This window comes from Canis lupus, chromosome 10 (genome assembly GCF_011100685.1).
Source record: "Canis lupus familiaris isolate Mischka breed German Shepherd chromosome 10, alternate assembly UU_Cfam_GSD_1.0, whole genome shotgun sequence".
Lineage (NCBI taxonomy): Eukaryota > Metazoa > Chordata > Mammalia > Carnivora > Canidae > Canis > Canis lupus.
Window position 1 is genome coordinate 27,442,129 of NC_049231.1, and position 17,690 is coordinate 27,459,818.

Here is a 17,690-nt window from a genome sequence, read left to right on the forward strand (position 1 = left end):
GACATTTTAAATGTATTTAAAGATGTTTCAGAAACTTAACTGGGAACTGTATCCCTGACAGCCAGTGGTGATAGAAAAACGTGGACAGATGCAGAAGTTTTTTTGTGAAAGAAAGATGTGTTGAACTAAGTTGTTAGGTTTGACAGGTCTTTCTGATTGCTTTTCTACAGGATAACTAGTAAATCTCTGAAACAGACGATTTCCTGAGTCACTGCCCATCTCATTACAAATTTTGTGGAAAATTCTGTTCTACCATCTAAAGCTTTTTACTGTGGAAAATTTCAAACATACAGAAGAAGAGCAAATAATAGAATGGATTTCTGCCTTTCGGTCACTCAGCTTCAACAGCAAGGAATGTCCTGCAGTCTTGCTGCCCTGTCCCTTTCCACCTTTTAAACAGTGAATCCCAGAAGTCATGTTATTTTCACCCTTATATAATTCAGTATGCATCTCTTATTTGATAAGGACCTTTAAAAAATAACTTTTTTTTTTAAGATTTTATTTATTCATTCATGAGAGACAGAGAGGCAGAGATACAGGCAGGTAGCCGAACGCAGGACTCAATCCCAGGTCTCCAGGATCTGGCCCTGGGCTAAAGGTGGCGCTAAACTGCTGAGCTACCCAGGCTGCCCAAAAAATAACTTCTTATGGGGCACCTGTGTGATTCAGTTGGTTATGCTTCTGACTTTGGCTGAGGTCATGATCCCAGGGTCTTGGGATTGAACCCCACAGTGGGCTCCCTGCTCAGTGGGGAGCCTGCTTCTCCCTCTCCTTCTCACCCCCCCCCATTCTCTATCTCTCTCTTAAATAAATAAAATCTTAAAAAAATAAAAAACTTGTTTTATTTTGAAATAATTATAGGTTCACGGGAAGTTGCAAAAATAGTACTCCAAGTCCCATATGCCCTGCTCTCAGTAGTGACATCTTGAATTGCTGTAGGACAATTATCAAAACCAGAAGTAGACTTGAGCACAATACTATTAACTAGACTACAGACCTTACTCAATTTTCACTGTTTGTGTGTGTGTATGTGTTTGTGCATATGTATGTGACTGTATACAGTTTTATCACCTATAGACTCTTGTAGCCACCACTATCAAGATATAAGGGATCTCATCACCTGGAGAGAAGTCCCTGTACTACCCTCTACCTGTGTACACACCTTCCTTGCTGTCCTCTGCCAACCACGAATCTGTTCGGCATCTTTATAGATTTGCCATTTTGAGAAAGTTATATATAAACAGAACAAGACAGTATGTGACCTTTAGGGATTGGTTCTTCTCAGTAAATGGAATGCCCTTGAACTCCTTCCAGATTTCTGCCTGTATCAATAAGTTTGTTGCTTTTTATTGCTGAGTAGTATTCCATGATCTAGATGTACTGGAATTTAACCTTTCTTTGCCCGTTGAAGGACATTTCGATTGTTTCCAGGTTTTGTCAATTATACATACAACTGCTTTGGACATAAGCATATAGGGTTTTGTGTGGGCATGCATTTTCATTTCTGTAGGATAAATGTCTAAGAGTGATTACTGGGTTATATGGTAAATGGCATGTTAATTTTGTAAGAAACTACCAAACTGTTTTCCATAGTGGTTCTACCATTTTATATTCCTACCAGGAATGTATGTAAGAGCTGGTTTCTCTGCACCCTTGCCAGCTTTTTATGTTGTCTCTATTGTATTAACATGTGTATAGTGATGGCTTGTGGTTTAGTTTGCATTTCGCTAATAGCTAACAACGTTGAACAGCTGTTTATGTGTTTCTTGTCCATGTATCCTTCTTGAATGGAATGTCCTTTCATATCTTCTGCCCATTTACTTTCTCTCTTTTTTTTTTTTTTAGGATTTTCTTTATTTATTCATGAGACACAGAGAGAGAGAGGCAGAGACAGAGGGAGGAGCAGGCCCTTCGCAGAGAGCCCAATATGAGACTCGATCCCCGGACCCAGGATCACACCCTGAACTGAAGGCAGACACTCAACCGCTGAGCCACCCCAGCGTCCCCTCTGCCCATTTTTTTATTGTTTTCGTTTGTTTGTTTGTTTGTTTGTTTTACTGTTGAGCTTGAGCATTCTTGCTATATTCTAGATGCTTGCCGTTTGTTAGATATGTGTCTTCAGGGGCGCCTGGATGATGCAGTCAGTTGGGTGCCTGCCTTTGGCTCAGGTCATGATATCAGGGTCCTGGGATAGAGCCTCACATTGGGCTCCCTGCTCAGTGGGGAGTCTGTGTCTCCTCCCTCTTCCACTGCCCCCCTGCCCTGCTGTCTCTTGCTCTCTCTCAAATAAATAATAAAATCTTAAAAAAAAAAAAGATATGTATCTTCTAAAACTTTATAGTCTTGCATTTTACCTTTAAATCTGTGATCCATTTTGAATTACCTTTTGGGGATGCCTGGGTGGCTCAACGGTTGAGCACCTGCCTTTGGCTCAGGGCATGATCCCCCCCGGTCCTGGGATCAAGTCCCACATTGGGCTTCCTGCATGAAGCCTGCTTCTCCCTCTGCCTGTGTTTCTGCCTCTCTTTCTCTCTGTGTCTCCCATGAATGAATAAATAAAATTTTAAAAAAAGAATTACTTTTTGTATATGGTATAAAGTTTTAGGTTAAGGTTTGTTCTTTTCTGCCTCTGGATGTCCAGTTGTTCAGTACTGTTTATTGAAAAGATGATTCTTCCTTCGTTGATAAGGATTTTTATATCCACCATGCCATGATCATGCCTAATGCCTAATGTAACTGACAAGAATTCCTGTGTGTTACCTATTTCAAAGATGTCTTTTCATCACTGGTTTGTTAGCATTAAGATCCAGTAAGGTCCACATGTTGCATTTAGTTATGTCTCTTGAGTATTCTTATAACAGCCCTCAAGCACCTTTGTTTATAAGCCACTGATTTTTTGGTGAAATCGAGTTATTTGTCCTGTAGACTATCCTGTACTCTAGATTTGGCTGCTGCTTCCTCATGATATCATTTTTTTAGATGTGTTTTTTTTTTTTTATGATATCATTTAGTGTGTTCCACTACCCTGTGTATTTCCTGGATACTAGTAGTAGCTCTGGAGGCTTGTTTTGGTCCCATTTCACTTTGGGGCAAAGGTCCTTCTTAGGTGGTGCCGTATGTTCCCCATGCATCCCATCAGAGGCTGGAAACTTCTCTCAGCCCCATGTTGGTGATGTTGATCTTGACTGTGGGGTCAGAGTTTGACTTGCCCAGACTGCTTGTTAGCTAGGGGGTTTTATCATCCATCGAGGATCCATATCTATGTCCAGTATGTCCAGTATTTGCATTAGGAGTTGCAAAATGGTCATTCTGTTTCTATTAATAGGACCTCTGTAAAGTACTGTATGCCCTCAGCCATTCTGAGGTTACCCTGAAATATTATAGATGGGAAACCCAGGTTCTCAGAGATGAAGTCACTTGTCCAAGTTCGACATGGTGGAGTCTGGAGGAATCCTGTTGGGTGGCCTCAAAGCTGAAGCTTGGTTATGCTACTTAATTAAACACTCTGCCCCAAAGTCCCTGCCACTTTGAAGCCTTCCCTGGCCCTCCCCCCAGCCTTGGCCATTGCTATTGATGTCACTCGAGTGTGAGAGGACAGGACCCCAGTGACTGTCCCCCATCCCCAGCACACACACTGTGAACAGCTTGTGCGGTCTAGCATTGTGTGCTGCCTCAGGCCCTGGGGGCAAGTGAGCCCCCAGGGATCAACACCCTCAGAGGAACTGTCCTTACCTGTTTCTTGGTGCCAGGGACCTTGTGTCTGTGAGTCAGAATATTAATTCATGTGTTTTGGGGGGATATCATGAAAATCCTGGAATCCTTTGGTGTTACCCAGGGGCTGTAAAACCAATTTCCACATCATTTTCCTCTTTTCTTAGATGTAGTTAATATTACTTACTTCAAAGTTGCTAGGGAAAAAAAAAAATCATGAGACGATGCTAGGGAAAACAATTTGTAAATCATGAGTACTGCCTGGAGTCAAGTAAAGAGCTAGTGAACAAACCCAGAAGCACGGTGAGCTTGGTAGGGCCCCAGAGCCCTTCCAGCTTCAGCTGCCCCTCCCTGCAGAGGACCTCCCTCCCCTTTCTGCAAAGAGGGTCTCGGGCCTGCTAGACAGGACTGCATCCGGGAAGGAGGCTCTGGAGTGGGAGGGGCTGCTTTCGTGGGGGCCCCCACTTGGTAGGTGCGGGGGTGACAATGTGTTTATAGGACTGAGTTTGAATTCTCGCCCTGGTTTTGGGGCAAGTCGTCCACCCTCTCTGAGTAGACTTTTGCCTGTGAGCCAGCTGACCTACATGGGGGATGCCAGGGTCTCTCTGGGGTTGGAAAGGGGCACTTGAGTGGCAGACATGCAAAGCTCCAGGAAGAAGCTGGGCCTAGAGCCTTCACCCAGCTTCCACAGCCGAATAGCCTCCCTGGCGCAGGTCCCCTCCCCGTGGGCAGGGTCAGCTCAGCAGTGCCCCTGTGTGGGCCTCCCAGCACTGCTTCTGTGGTGGACAAAACAGCCTTTGACACACCAGCCTGCCTTTGCTTGGAAGCTGGAGATTTAGGAGTATTTGTACTTCCTCTAGGCATCCCCCTCCCCCCTAATTCCCAGTGTTTATTCATTTAATTTGGGATGATAGACAAAGATGATGATTTACAACCCAGATCTTCTTTTTTAAAGAAGTATTTCTGTCACTGGTTTCCAATTTTGCAACCATACTTACAGGAGCTATTCTTAGACTTGTCGCTGTTTCTTTTTCAGAGCTCGCCACCAGTCTTTATATAGACACCTTCTCCAGTTTTGAGTTTCTTTATATAGATGCCTTCTCCATTTTTTATTTTAAATCAGATTCATCTCTTGGTCAGTATGTTAGAGATCACTTATTTTCACGGGAAAACAGAAATGCAAAGGGCTCTCCTAGGGTAAAAATTTAGAGCTAAGAGCGGATGTGGTGCAGGTGGGGGCAGGGGATGCTGGAGACATATGGGGGGGACCAGGGGCAAAGCCAGGAGTGTGGGGACACAGTAGGCAAAGAGCCTTTTCATCCAGGATCAGGCTGTGGGCCTGGGTGGACCTCGGAAGTCTCTGTTGGTTCCAAGATGCTCTGGCTGAGAATACCAGCAGGGGCTTGGAAGGGTCCATGAGAGGTCATCTCGGCTGACCTTGGGGCTCAGGCTGACATGGTCAAGCTTGGGGCTTGGCTGTTTTCTGGGTCAGGCTGCAGAGACCCCCCTCCCAGGGCCCCAGCAAAGCTGTGTGGGGACACATGGCTGGTTGTAGGTGGGGCTGGGACCTGAGCTGCAGCCAGAGCTCTCTCCCCAGTGTCCATGCTCTCTGCTTCACAGTCAGTGGATCCTCTGGTCGCCCTGCAGGTTAGTCTCCCAGGGCTTCTGCCACAGACTCAGTGGCTCCAGGATGGCACTGACCAGCCCATTGGCAGCTGGCAAAACTGAAAGGGATGCCTGTCAAGGCCATAGGACTCAGATGCCCTTGGGTACAGCACCGTCCAGCCTCTCAAGAGTGGCTTTACTCCGTGACAGCAGCTCTTCCTTGGGGGCATCTGGGTTAATTTTTAATGTAAAATTGTTAGCTTGTTACCATGGGTCTTGAAGTTGCCATTGGGAAGAGCAGCCGGCAGAGAACCCACATGGGATAACTGGATAGGACCCTAGAAGGCCAGCCCCTGTCCCATCCACTCCCATCTTTATTTTCCCACCCAGAATCTCCCTTTATACTAATTTCTTCATCTCTGTGTGCTTCTCCATGAAATAGCTCAAATTCTTAAAATAAAGACTGAAAATCAATAGATAATAAGGTAAATGTAATAAATGGCTCTGGTGCTGAACTTGGTGCTGGGGACTAAAAGACAGAAATATGGTCTTGCCTCAAAGAGTGGGCAGCCTCAGGAGCATTAACACAGGAGCCAGTGACAGAGTCGCATGTTACATAGAAGCACAAAGGCATGTGACATAGAGGTCTCTGATTGGGGGAAGCTGGAAGGCAGGCTTTTAGAAAGAGTGATATGGAAAACTGAATTAAAAGAGCTGTTTGAAGGTTCACAGGGTGGGCCACAAAGGCTCCAAAATGGCTAGATGGATGGATGACAGAGGGATGATGAAGAATGAGGGTCAGCCGTTAGGGAAGTTGGGGAGAAGTGGCCAAGAAAAGGTCAGGTCTCTGAAGAGATAAAGTGGCAAAGTGACCTTGCTGGATTGGCAAGTGTGAAGATGCACAGATCCAGCAGGTTTTTGCTGAGCCCCTGCCATGTGACTGGGCTGTGCTGGGTGCTGCCGATCCTGCTGTGAGCAGAACAGAGCCCTTGCCCTCTGTATGCTTATTATGTTCTGGTGAAGGAGGCAGCTAATAAGTATATGAGTAAATGTACGCTTTGTCAGAGGGAGTCAGGCGGGAAGGAGTGCTCTGGAGAAAAATAAAGGGGTGGAGAGTGCCTGGGGTGGGGGAGGCATGGCCACGTGTGAGCAGGTAGTCAGGGCAGGGATCTAAAGGAAGTGCAGAAGTGAGCTGTGTGGCAGACCAGGGTGGCAGCCAGTGCAGAGGGCCTGTGGCAGGAGCAGGCTTGCCATAGTGGAGGAGCAGCAGGAGGCCAGTGTGGTTGGAGAGGAGGATCAAGGTGGGAATTGTAGGAGGTGAGAGCCACGGGGAGCCACTGGGCAGTCTTGTGAGCCATGGTACAGACAGCAGCTAACACTTCGAAGGAGCTGGGAGCTACTGGGAGCTTTTGAGCAGAGGGGTGGCTCAGTCTGGCTAATGTCTTAGAAGACTCATGTGGCTTCTCTGTGGGGACTGGACAGTAGGGGCAAAGGCAGAAGCAGAGAGTCTGCTCAGGAGCCTGTTTCACGAATCCAGGGGAGACACAGCAGGGGCTGGGACCATCATAGCGATTGGGAGACACGTGGTCAGAGTCCAGTTACAATCTGAAGGTGGACGTAGAGACCTGGAAGATTGTTTACCATGCTGCCACTCACCCGGGGAGGAGGCTAACACTGCGGTGTCCTCTCTTTAGGGCAGGTCATCACTTACTGCAAGGGATTATCTCCGGGACCCCCTGCTGCCAAGCACCATGACAGTGAGGGGGGCCGCACTGGCCCCCGATCCAGCGTCACCCACGACCATGGCAGCCTCGCCCAGCATGTCTGTGATCCCCGAGGGCAGCCCCACGGCCATGGAGCAGCCCGTGTTCCTGATGACAACTGCTGCTCAGGCCATCTCCGGTTTCTTCGTTTGGACAGCCCTGCTCATCACCTGTCACCAGGTACCCAGACCACTCAGGGGCCCTTGAGCCAGAGAGCCACTGAGGGCATCTGGAAGGATCCTGAGAGGTTTTCTAGTCCCAACAGAGTACTAGGCCGGCCAGGCTCTGCTGCAGTGGTAAATAATCTGAATCTGGGGGCTCCACCTGGTCGAGTTGATTCTTGCTCTTGTCCCAGGCCCGCATGGGTCAGGCTCTGCTGTGTGGCTCCCACATCCTGCAGCTTCAGGGTGCCATCCGTCCGGCTTCTGGGAGGAGGGAGGTGTGCGGAAGCCACTCGGGATACTTAACCATCTCAGTCCAGAAATGACACTCGTCACTTCTGTTCACCTTCCATGGGTCAGAATAGGTGACATGTGCAGCCTTAGCTATAGGAAGACCTGCAAGAGCATCTGGACAGCAGTGACTCCCTTTTCAGATGAAAAAATTGAGACGTAGAGGTGGTTAGGTGCTGGCCTAGTCACCTACAAGCTGGCGGCAGAGCCAGGAGAGAGGTCAGGTCTCCTGTCCCCCTGTCCTCACGGTCCCAGAGGAGGCAGGTGTGGGCTAGACCTGCCTTGGCTGCCCAAGGAAGAAGGTTTGAAGAAGGGCAGCTGAGCTAACTCAGATCCCTGTCAGCTCCTCGCCTGCTGTCCCGTGTCCTTGTCCCTCTGCAAACCTAATCGCTTCCAAGGCAGTTGACTCAGAACAGCTGGGGAATATTTTATGTTCTTCCTCGTGAGCCCAGGACTCGGCGGGGCCGAGTGTGAAGTCACGAGAGCTGGGACAGGACTCTGGCTGCTGGGACTGAGGAGTGTGGCCAGAGCAGGTGTTGGCATTCATGTGTGGCTGCCATCCCCTCCCCTCCACCAGCTTTCTAAAAACTGCATTTCACTCTCCCACCTTCCCAGGGAGGCAGGCAGTGCTGCCTCTGTTTGACAGATGGGAAAGTGAGATGCAAGATGATGTCACTGCAGCCACTCAGCCAGGACGCTTTTCCAACTTCTGTGGAAGAGAGGATCTCTCCTGTCCCCCACACAGGGTAGATGCTGCTGCCATAAAACCCCAGGGACCAGGCGTTAGGAAGCCCGGGGTGGTGGCAAGGAGATATAAATATCCATCGAGGGCCTCCTCTGTGCCACTTGCCCAAGGTTCCCCAACTGGCTGTGCACATGCGTCCCTGGGAAGCGTGTTGCAACTCTAGATCCCCGGCCATTCTTGACTCTGAGCTGTATAGTCTTGGGTGTGGTCTCACGGCCTCTGGGTCTGTGGCACTGGCCCGAGCACCCTACAAGCTTTATGCTGCCTCTGGTTTGATGTTCAGAACAGCTTTATAATGGAAGTTTTGTCATCAAGGAGGAGCTAAGGCTCAGGGTTGAGTAACAGTCACAGAACAAGTGAGCAGCAGAGCTGGACAGCAGAGCACATCTGTCCCATCAGCCACAGAGCAGAAGGGGGGCAGGTGTGTGGCTACAGTTGGGTCCCCGGCTGAGCCTGCCCCCATTCTGCCCCCAGATCTACATGCACCTGCGCTGCTATAGCTGCCCCAACGAGCAGCGCTACATCGTCCGCATCCTCTTCATCGTGCCCATCTACGCCTTCGACTCCTGGCTCAGCCTTCTCTTCTTCACCAATGACCAGTACTACGTGTACTTCGGCACCGTGCGGGACTGCTACGAGGGTGAGGAGGGCGTGAGGGCTGGGGTGGGGCGCACACCCCTTCTGGCTGGGTCTGGGAGCCAGAAGCCCCTCGCCCTGGGTTCCTTCAGAGGGGCTGCCCTCGCTTCTCTACCCACTTCAGGGGCCCCAGGTGACAGGTGACAGCACATGTGTAGCACTTTGCCACATGGCTCCCACAACACCTTTACAGATACCTGCAAGCAGGGACCCTCCCCCGTGTCTCATTTCTCATTCTGGTGTCCCTGATGGGGGTGAGCAGCAAAGAAGTTGTCCGTTTTAGATAGAAACCCCAGGTACAGGTGGGTCAGGTTTATCCAGGGGCCCATGGCAAAGCAGTGGCAGGGGTGAGCCTCCCTCCCCATGTACCTTAATTCTGAGGGCTTTGTCCCAAAAGCAGACTCTGCATTACCACCCAAGAAGGTGACTTGCTGCCTTTGACGGGTGTCGGGTCCCATGTTTGGTGTAGAGGCATCAGCTGTTCTGGGACTGAGCTCCTAGCATGGACCAGGCCCTCTGCTGGGCGCGGGGTGGCAAGGAGAAAAGCCATCTCACACCTGCCTGCCTGACTGGTCACCATGAGACGGGGTAGCTCTCCATGGAGCTAGCCGCAAACACAAGGAGCAGAGACCTAGAGCATGAAGCTGCTGGGGTGAGCATCCCAGGCAGAAAGGGGAGCTGATGAACAGGGCGAGAGGAGAGTCCCTGCCCTGCTGGCCAGGAGGTGTGGGGAGCTGGGCTGGGAGCTGACAACAGCCAAAGGAGAGGCCAGCGGCTGGAGGGAGAATGGCACTGTCCAGGCACGGGGAAGTAAGAACAGGATGTAAGCAGCCTTGCAGGGTACACAGAAATTTAGAGTTTCTCTTTTACTGTCATACAAAAGTATGACACAACTGGAAATTGCAGGTTAGGACATCTCTCTGTGGAGGGTGGGTGAAGGAAGGAGAGGCCAGAGACCTTAAGACAGGTCACAAGCCCACAGTCTCTGGGCGTGCACAGGCCAGCAGAGCTGAAAGGAGGGGTCCTTGAGTTCGAGATCCCTGCTTTGACACCCCCAGGCCTCTGAGGTCGTGCATTTTCCTGTTTCCTCCCCGTCTGCCCTGCTGGTTTCAGGTAGAGTGGCCAGCTGTCGGGATTCCTTATGTGCAGGCAGGGTAGCCCTGACCACAACCAGTTGTCCACTTCCCTGACTCTAGGAAGGCTTTGCCTTGTGGATATTGGGGTGCAGCATGCTTATCCCCACAGAAACTGGAGTCTCTCTTCCTGTCCCACTTTGAACCCGTGTATCCTTAAGGCCTAGCAGAGCACAGGAAATGCCTTAGGCCTTGGCCAGGAAATGCAGGCGCCTGACAGGAGCACACTGGGCTCCCCCCACTGCCCCTCCAGCCACGGGCCTGCCCTCACCCGCCCCTCCAGCCACACTGGCCTCTTCTCCAGCAGGACCATCAGGTATTTCCCTACTGTCTGGAAAGCTCTTCTCGGCCGCTTCTCTCTTGTCCTTACTCCTCTCCCAGCACCCTGCGTGCATCCTCAAGGCCTGACCATGGTAGCAGCTGAGCATGCAAGTACAGCATGTGTGCCTGGTCGGCTCTCGTCTCCCTGAGTAGGCTTAGCTCTGGGAGAGCAGGAACAAGCAGAGAGCCCATGCCAGTAGAGCCAGGCACTTGGTAGGTGCTCACTCAGTCCATAATTTCTGAATGAATAAGGGACTTGACCAAACAGTCCTGTGCGCCTTCCCTTCGCATGGGGCCCCATCAAATCCCCAGGCTGGTGAGAATACTGAGGCTCTGCCAGGTGAGAATACTGAGGCCGGGTGGAGACCTGCTGTGGGCATAACTAGCGCTCTAATGCCTGATGTCCCTGGAAGCAGCAGGATCCAGGGAAGCCTCTAGGTCCCTGGGGAGCTGCAAAGGCTGGTGTTGAGAATCCTTTTCCAATCATGTGCCAATCTCAAATGGGTGCTCAGGAGCGACCTCTGCCCACTGGTTCCCTCAGAAGCAAAGAGCTGTTCCCTGCCGCCAATGGGGATCCTCTCCTGTGTGGTCCAGGGGGCAGGTGTAGTCTCCCTTCTCTATGGGACTCTAAAGATTGGGGCACCTGGCAGAAGCAAAGCACTGCCAGGGAGATGTCTGTACCACTCTCACTCTGCCCCAGAGGTGGAAGCAGATGGTCCCCTGGGTCCCCCCACTCCAGAAGCCTCTTTGTTCAGGCCCTGCCTGCCCCAACCTTCCTCTTGGTCCCCTTAAAGGTCCTAGTAAGAAGTCTGCCTCCCTGCTAGGCATGTCTCCTAGCAACACTATTATCCCCCAGCCTGTGGGCCAGCCTGTCCGCCTCTCCCAGGGAGTTTACAAACAGCACAGCAGCTGCGGGGAAGTGCAGGCTGCCCCAGAGTTCACCAGCTTTTAGCGTCTGAGTTGGTGGGCTTGGCCCTCCCTTGCCCTTTCCTGCCACTCTGCTCCGAATCAGACCTCCTCCCTCCCTGCATCAGACTGCCTCCCTCCCCATATCCTTTCATCTACAGAACCTGCCCCTGCAGAGGTAAGGATGGAGGGCTTTCCTTAAAATTCAAAAAGAGGCCCCCATTCGTACCCCTCCCCACCCCAGCCTGCCTTCTCAGTGCCCCCAGATCCCAGCAGGGGGAGAAGGGGGAACAGTAGTCGGGCTGTGCTGGAGGACCCCGGTTTCAGAGCCCGGCAGTGGGCTCTTGCTGGGCACTGCAGACATTTGTTCTTCTTTTTAACAAAATTACAACAACTCAACAAATTTTTTTTTAAAGATTTTATGTATTTATTCATGAGAATACACAGAGAGGAGAGAGAGAGAGAGGCAGAGACACAGGCAGAGGGAGAAGGAGGCTCCATGCAGGGAGCCTAACGTGGGACTCGATCCCGGGTCTCCAGGATCAGGCCCTGGGCTGGAGGCAGCGCTAAACCGCTGAGCCACCCAGGCTGCCCTCAACAAATTTTTCTCTCATAAGTTACTAGTGCACAATTGAAACACAAAAAATTACCCTGACTCTTCACTCCCAAGTTCACTGCATTTTCAACTCTTTTCAACTTTGTTTTTTTCCTAGACTAACCTAAGAATATGCTTATACTATTGTTTCTTGATATTTCAATTTCAGATAACATTACACAGTGACCTATTGTAGGAAGCTTTGACTTCAGTATCTTACTCCCACCCCCTTATGCACATGCACACATGTGTGCGTGCACACACACACACAGAGTTCTCCATCTTTTTTTTTCTCTTCATCTTTTCATTGTGACTAGATACAGTTTTTTCTCAGTTTCATTATTCAGTGTTTGCATTATTACCTGTCCATAAATATTTTTTTAAGATTTTATTTATTCATGAGAGACACACAGAGAGAGGCAGAGATATAAGCAGAGGTAGAAGGAGGCTCCCAGTGGGGAGCCTGATGTTGGGACTCGTTCCCAGTACCCCAGGATCACGACCTGAGCTAATAAAGGCAGATGCTCAACTGCGGAGCCACACAGGCATTCCCACCTGTCCATAAATTTGATCAAAGCTGAGCCTTATAGGGGATCCCTGGGTGGCTCAGCAGTTTCGCTCCTGCCTTTGGCCCAGGGTGCGATCCTGGAGTCCTGGGATCGAGTCCCGCGTCGGGCTCCCGGCATGGAGCCTCTTTCTCCCTCTGCCCGTATCTCTGCCTCTCTCTCTCTCTCTATCATAAATAAATAAAAATAAATCTTTAAAAAAAAAAAAAGCTGAGCCTTATAGTGTCCCAAGCCTACATTCCCTGTATAACTTCTCATTTTCCTCTGGTTATTGCTTACCTTGGTTTTTGCTCTGCTTTCTGTGTATCTATCATTAATTTATCCCCAAACACTTCTGTTGGTCAGAAAAGAGAAACCCATCTCTGTGTAGTTAGATGTGCCAGGTCCTGTGTTAGCTCCGGGTCTCCCTTGCAGGCAATCCCCCGAGCCCTGCTCTTCTTGCTCTGGTCTCAACGGGCTGCTTTCTGGCATCTTCCATTTGGGCTCTTGTCCTGAGTCTTCTCCACACCACCATCCCTGGACTCCCACTCACCTCTCCTGTGCTGAATCACTTGTTCCCCGGATGCCATCTTTCCCTCATTTGTGGTTTGCTCTCCCTTTCTGGTCAATCCGTATCTTCCAGGAGCTTCCTGGCAAAAAGTGTACATGTGCGTGCTGAGTTTTTTTAATCTGAAAATTATCTGCAAATATTTTTACTCTATTATCCTATCTGGAGTTTGATAGGAATCCAGTTCTAAGTTGGAAATCATGCTCACTCTGAATTTTGAAGACGTGTTTCCCTGTCTTTTAGCTTCCAGTGTTGTTACAGGAAAGTCTGCTGGATTCTGATCCTTTTTTTTTTTTTTAAGATTATATTTATTTATTCATGAGAGACAGAGACAGAGAGAGAGAGAGGCAGAGATACAGGCAGAGGGAGAAGCAGGCTCCATGTAGAGAGCCCAATGTGGGACTCGATTCTGGGTCTCCAGGATCACGCCCTGGGCCGAAGGTAGCGCTAAACCGCTGAGCCACCCGGGCTGCCCCTTATGTGTTTCTTTGATAATTTTTTCCCCTCCACTTTGTCCTCCCATTCTGGAATTCCTGTTGTAGGATGTTGAACTTGTGAATTGAACCTCCCATTTTCCTTATAATTTTCAGCTCTTTTTTCGTTCTGCTTCCCATGAGTGAGCAAGCTTGGTTGTTTGCTTGCTTGCTTGCTTGCTCTATATTTATTTGTTTGTTTGTTTGTTTGTTTTACCCTTCAGCTTTTCTATTGAGGGTGGGGTTTTTTTGTTTGTTTTGTTCTTGTTTTTTTATCGTGTTGTAAAATGTCAGGAGCTCTTCCCTGTCCTTTTTTCTTTTTAGAGCCCCTGTTTCTTGGTATTGGATATAGAGTATCTCTTCTTCTCTCTCTGGAGATGCTAATTACAGTTTTCTTTTGCTCCCTGTGTTATCTCTGCCTCCTGAGTTCCTTTCATCTGTTAGCTTGGGTCTTTGACCTTTGTGTTGGAAGCTCTCCTCAAATGCCTAGTGTCCTTGGCTATTTTTGTGTTTATGAATGGGTCTTAAAACTGCTGGGCCTCCCATTTAAGTGACAGGATACATGGTATGTCCTCTACCATCTTTATGCCTGTGGTAGGGGCAGACACTGAGTGAATACCTTTTCATACTGGGTCTCTTTCCCCAGAGAATTACATTCTCATCTCCAGCCTGGGAGGCAAAAACCAGGCAGGCTGAGCTGAAGGTGCAAGAGACCCGACATCTCGCCCCTTGTCTTCAGGCCTCATCCACTTTCTGCACATCTCCTCGTTGCCCTCTGCTGAGCCATGTTCTCTGAGGACAGAACTGTCTCAACCTGTCTTGAGAGTTAAAAGCCCAGTAGCTCTACTGGCCGACTTGGAGCTCACATTCCTTATGCCCTCAGGACTGCCCAGTGCATCCAGTTTTCGGGCTTCCTGGGGCTCTCATTGGCTCCTTCCCCAAGGCAGTGACCACACTGTGTCTTCCAGAGCTGTACTCAGCATTTCTGCTCTGCTGTCCCTGGCACTGTGCACATACCCCGCCATCAGTTTGCCTTTCAGCAGGGAAGAGGGGAGCGAGTAGTACTAACCCCCACATATCGGCAGGATTGCTGTCTTCTAAGGAGGGGTCTGAGCCTTAGAGAAGTATGTGGCTCACCCAGGACCACGTTTCCACCATCTGGCAGGGGCTGTAATTCACGTGGCGCCAGGACGAGCCATCAGGGCAGGTAGACCAAGGAGGGCGGAATGAGCCTCCTTTGTACATGTAGTGTTTGTGCTCAGGGCAAGGGGTAGCTCCTAAAGACGTCTCTGAGACAGTCCTGGGGACCTCTGTGATCAGAGGGGTGCAGAGGGCCAGAGTTGAGGGAGGGAGACCTGCTGCCACTGTTGCTTTATGCAGGCACTGAGTTGTGATTATTGTTTGTGTGGTATTTGTGTTGCCACATATTTCATTACTGTTAGTTCATTCTCAACTCCCAGTTACCTGGTAGATGTATGATCATCCCCACTTTGTGCTCATGAGAAAAAGAATTCGAGTGGGCTAAGAAGCTTACAACTACCTAGAGACTAATTGTCAGAGGCCAGGTGCAGCCCTGGGTCTCTGGGTCCCCAGAATGGCTCCATGTCCAGCTCCATAGAGGAGTGCAGGACAGCTTTCTCCCATGGAAAGCATGGCCTCTGGTTAGGAGGGGAGATTTTACATGAAATAGTCAAAGAATGATGCTGCCTTCACCTCGCTTCAGATTGTGGACAAACCTCACTTCCTGGACTCTGGCCCAAAGTAAAACGTCTTCCTGGGCAGAGAGAGAGTACAGCCAGGATAAATGGAACCCAGCCAAGGGCCACAAGAGACCCAGAGGCCAGTGTGCTAGCAGCACTGGCTGTAGTGATCCTCGCTGGCGCCCCTGCTGATAGAGCTGGCCATTACAAGAGCTCAGTCAATCAGAATGAAGAAAGGTATTGAGAGGAAACCAATCAGAAGAGGCATCGGAAACAGCAATCTAGGTGGCAGGAAGCAGCAATAAGCAGGATCAAGAGGGCAGAAAAAACGCAAGGGAGGAGAGGAATGCTACCACTGGAGCAGCTCCAGGCAGACCCCAGCCCACTAGGGCAGTAGCACACTGCATCCATTACTGTCCATGACAATCCCTGGAAAGGGGGGGAAGCATTTTCTGAGGCCCCTATTTCTGAGCACCGAAGATTTTGTCCAAAGTGGTCAGAATTAAGTTTTCTGTGCTCCTCCTCAAGTTACCTGCCATGTGGAACGCCCCCACATCTTTCCAGATAACCAAATTCTCTGTGTGCATCTAAGGCCTAGGGGTCAGCGGTAGGTGCTGAAGGTATGTGGAGGAAGTGAGCTTGGAATGGCCAGGTGCACCTAGGGTCACTGAGGTTCTGCACCCAGAGGGTGGCACACTGTAGACGTCCAGTTGTCCAGTGAGTGGTTAGTGAAGGAACAGACAAATGTGCCCATCTGACCTGTAGCAGGGAACTTGTGAGGACTACTGACCCCAGGAACTGCTGCCAGGGGCAGCAAGAGTGCATATCTTGGTGGATCCTCTCTGAAGCCCTGGGGGCTCCTTGGGAATATGTTGTTGCAGGTGCCTGTTCTGGGTGCACAGGTGGGAGGCCAAGTGGAGAGCAGCCTCTTGAATTACAGCCCCCTGTCCAGGCAGCTATGGGTTAGAGATGCTGCCAGTGAGGAAAGAAGGCCTCAAGTCTCAGGGTCAGAAGGGACCTGTAAAGACTCAGTCTCTAAGAACCCCTGTATAATGTCTGCTGAGAGGCTTGCCAGCCTCTGATTGCATGCTTCCACCAGCACAGAGCTCACTACCTTTCATCTCCAAAGATGGCCTGTTGGCAGTTGTTTCTTATATTACGCTGAAGGCCTGGCTCTGCCTCCGGGACCAGGTGGGTCCTGTCTGACCCCTTATATTGAAGAGAGTGACCCTGATCTCTTTTCTCCAGGCCTCAAGGCTCCAATATGATGCTCATTTTATCTCCCATCTTGGTCCTTTGCTCCTGATTTTGTGCATTTGTTTCTAGACCATTTAAGATTTGGTATCTAGGGGGAGCCTAGGCGACTCAGTCAGCTAAGCATCCGACTCTTGGTCTTGGCTCAGGTCATGATCTCAGGGTCATGGGATCAAGTCCCAGGTTGGGTTCAGTGCTCAGTGGGGAGTCTGCTTGAGATTCTCTCTGCCTCTCCTCTGCCTGTGCCCCACCCCCCTTGTCAAATTAAATCAATCAGTCTTTAAGATTTGGTATTTAGAATGGAACAGAAAGGGGCACCTGGGTGGCTCAGTGATTGAACATCTGCCTTTGGCTTAGGTTGTGATCCCAGGTCCTGGGATGGAGTCCCACATCGGGCTCCCTGCAAGGAGCCTGCTTCTCCCTCTGCCTGTGTCTCTGCCTCTCTCATGAGTAAATAAATAAAATCTTAAAAAAAAAAAAAAAGAATGGAACAGAAAGTTCCATTCTCCAGGACAGGAGAGAGAGAAGGACCATCCCTTCCCTCCTGCTAGATGCTCCTCTCCAGACTGGAGGGCCTGATTTGTGGGTCCCTTGGTCACTCTTGTGTCTGCAGGACCTAGCACAGAGCCTGGAACGCAGGCTGTGATTAGTACGTAGGGAGGCATAGAGTCATTTTGTGTCTCTGGGGCCTCTCCAGGGAGCAGAACTGGAGCTGGGGTCAGAGGAGCAGTCAAGCAGCAAGCCTGCTGGCCAAGCACTACACCCACACTGCTGGCCTCCAGCCCAGCGTTCTTACTCTTCTCATGCCCAGGGCTGTGTATCGTTGAGCTTGTTCCTGGGGTGTGTATGGAGTTGCCCACTGTAAACATCCTTGCTGGAATGGGGATAGTGTTTTGCCTGGCTTTATAATCCTAAGAGGGGATTGATCTGTCCAGATGGTCAGTGTGTGCTGATGTGGGCTGTTTGAGTCATCTCGAGGAGATTCCATCTTGTCTCCCTTCTCTGAGAACCATTATTGATTCCCTAGTGATTCTTTAAAGGAAACCATCAGTGTATTGGTGTCTGATGGATCCGCTGGCCCTGGAGCGCTGGGAGGACGTCAAGAGCCTCGAACTGAGAGAGGTGGATACATTTGATGATTCTGGCCAGTTGAATGCAGAGCCGGATAGGGATAGACGGCTCAACCACGTGACTCAGGAGGGTGCTGACATCTGTGATGACACAGGAAAGGACATGTGCTCAGGTGCCAAGCTCCTCTCAACAGTGGCTTGTGAGATAGCCTG

The 17,690-nt window shown here is 50.1% G+C and overlaps 1 protein-coding gene across 2 annotated transcripts in view; it reads left to right on the plus strand.

Moving 5' to 3' along the window:
• The window catches only part of TMEM184B (transmembrane protein 184B), a 49,587-nt gene that overhangs the window by 17,323 nt on the left and 14,574 nt on the right, over nt 1–17,690 (plus strand). For both annotated transcript variants that reach the window (XM_038550608.1, XM_038550609.1), the window contains exons 2-3: nt 7,011–7,259; nt 8,751–8,916. In XM_038550608.1, the coding sequence (XP_038406536.1) occupies nt 7,068–7,259; nt 8,751–8,916 (358 nt within the window). In that variant the 5' untranslated portion in view covers nt 7,011–7,067. The remainder of the gene's footprint in view (nt 1–7,010; nt 7,260–8,750; nt 8,917–17,690) is intronic.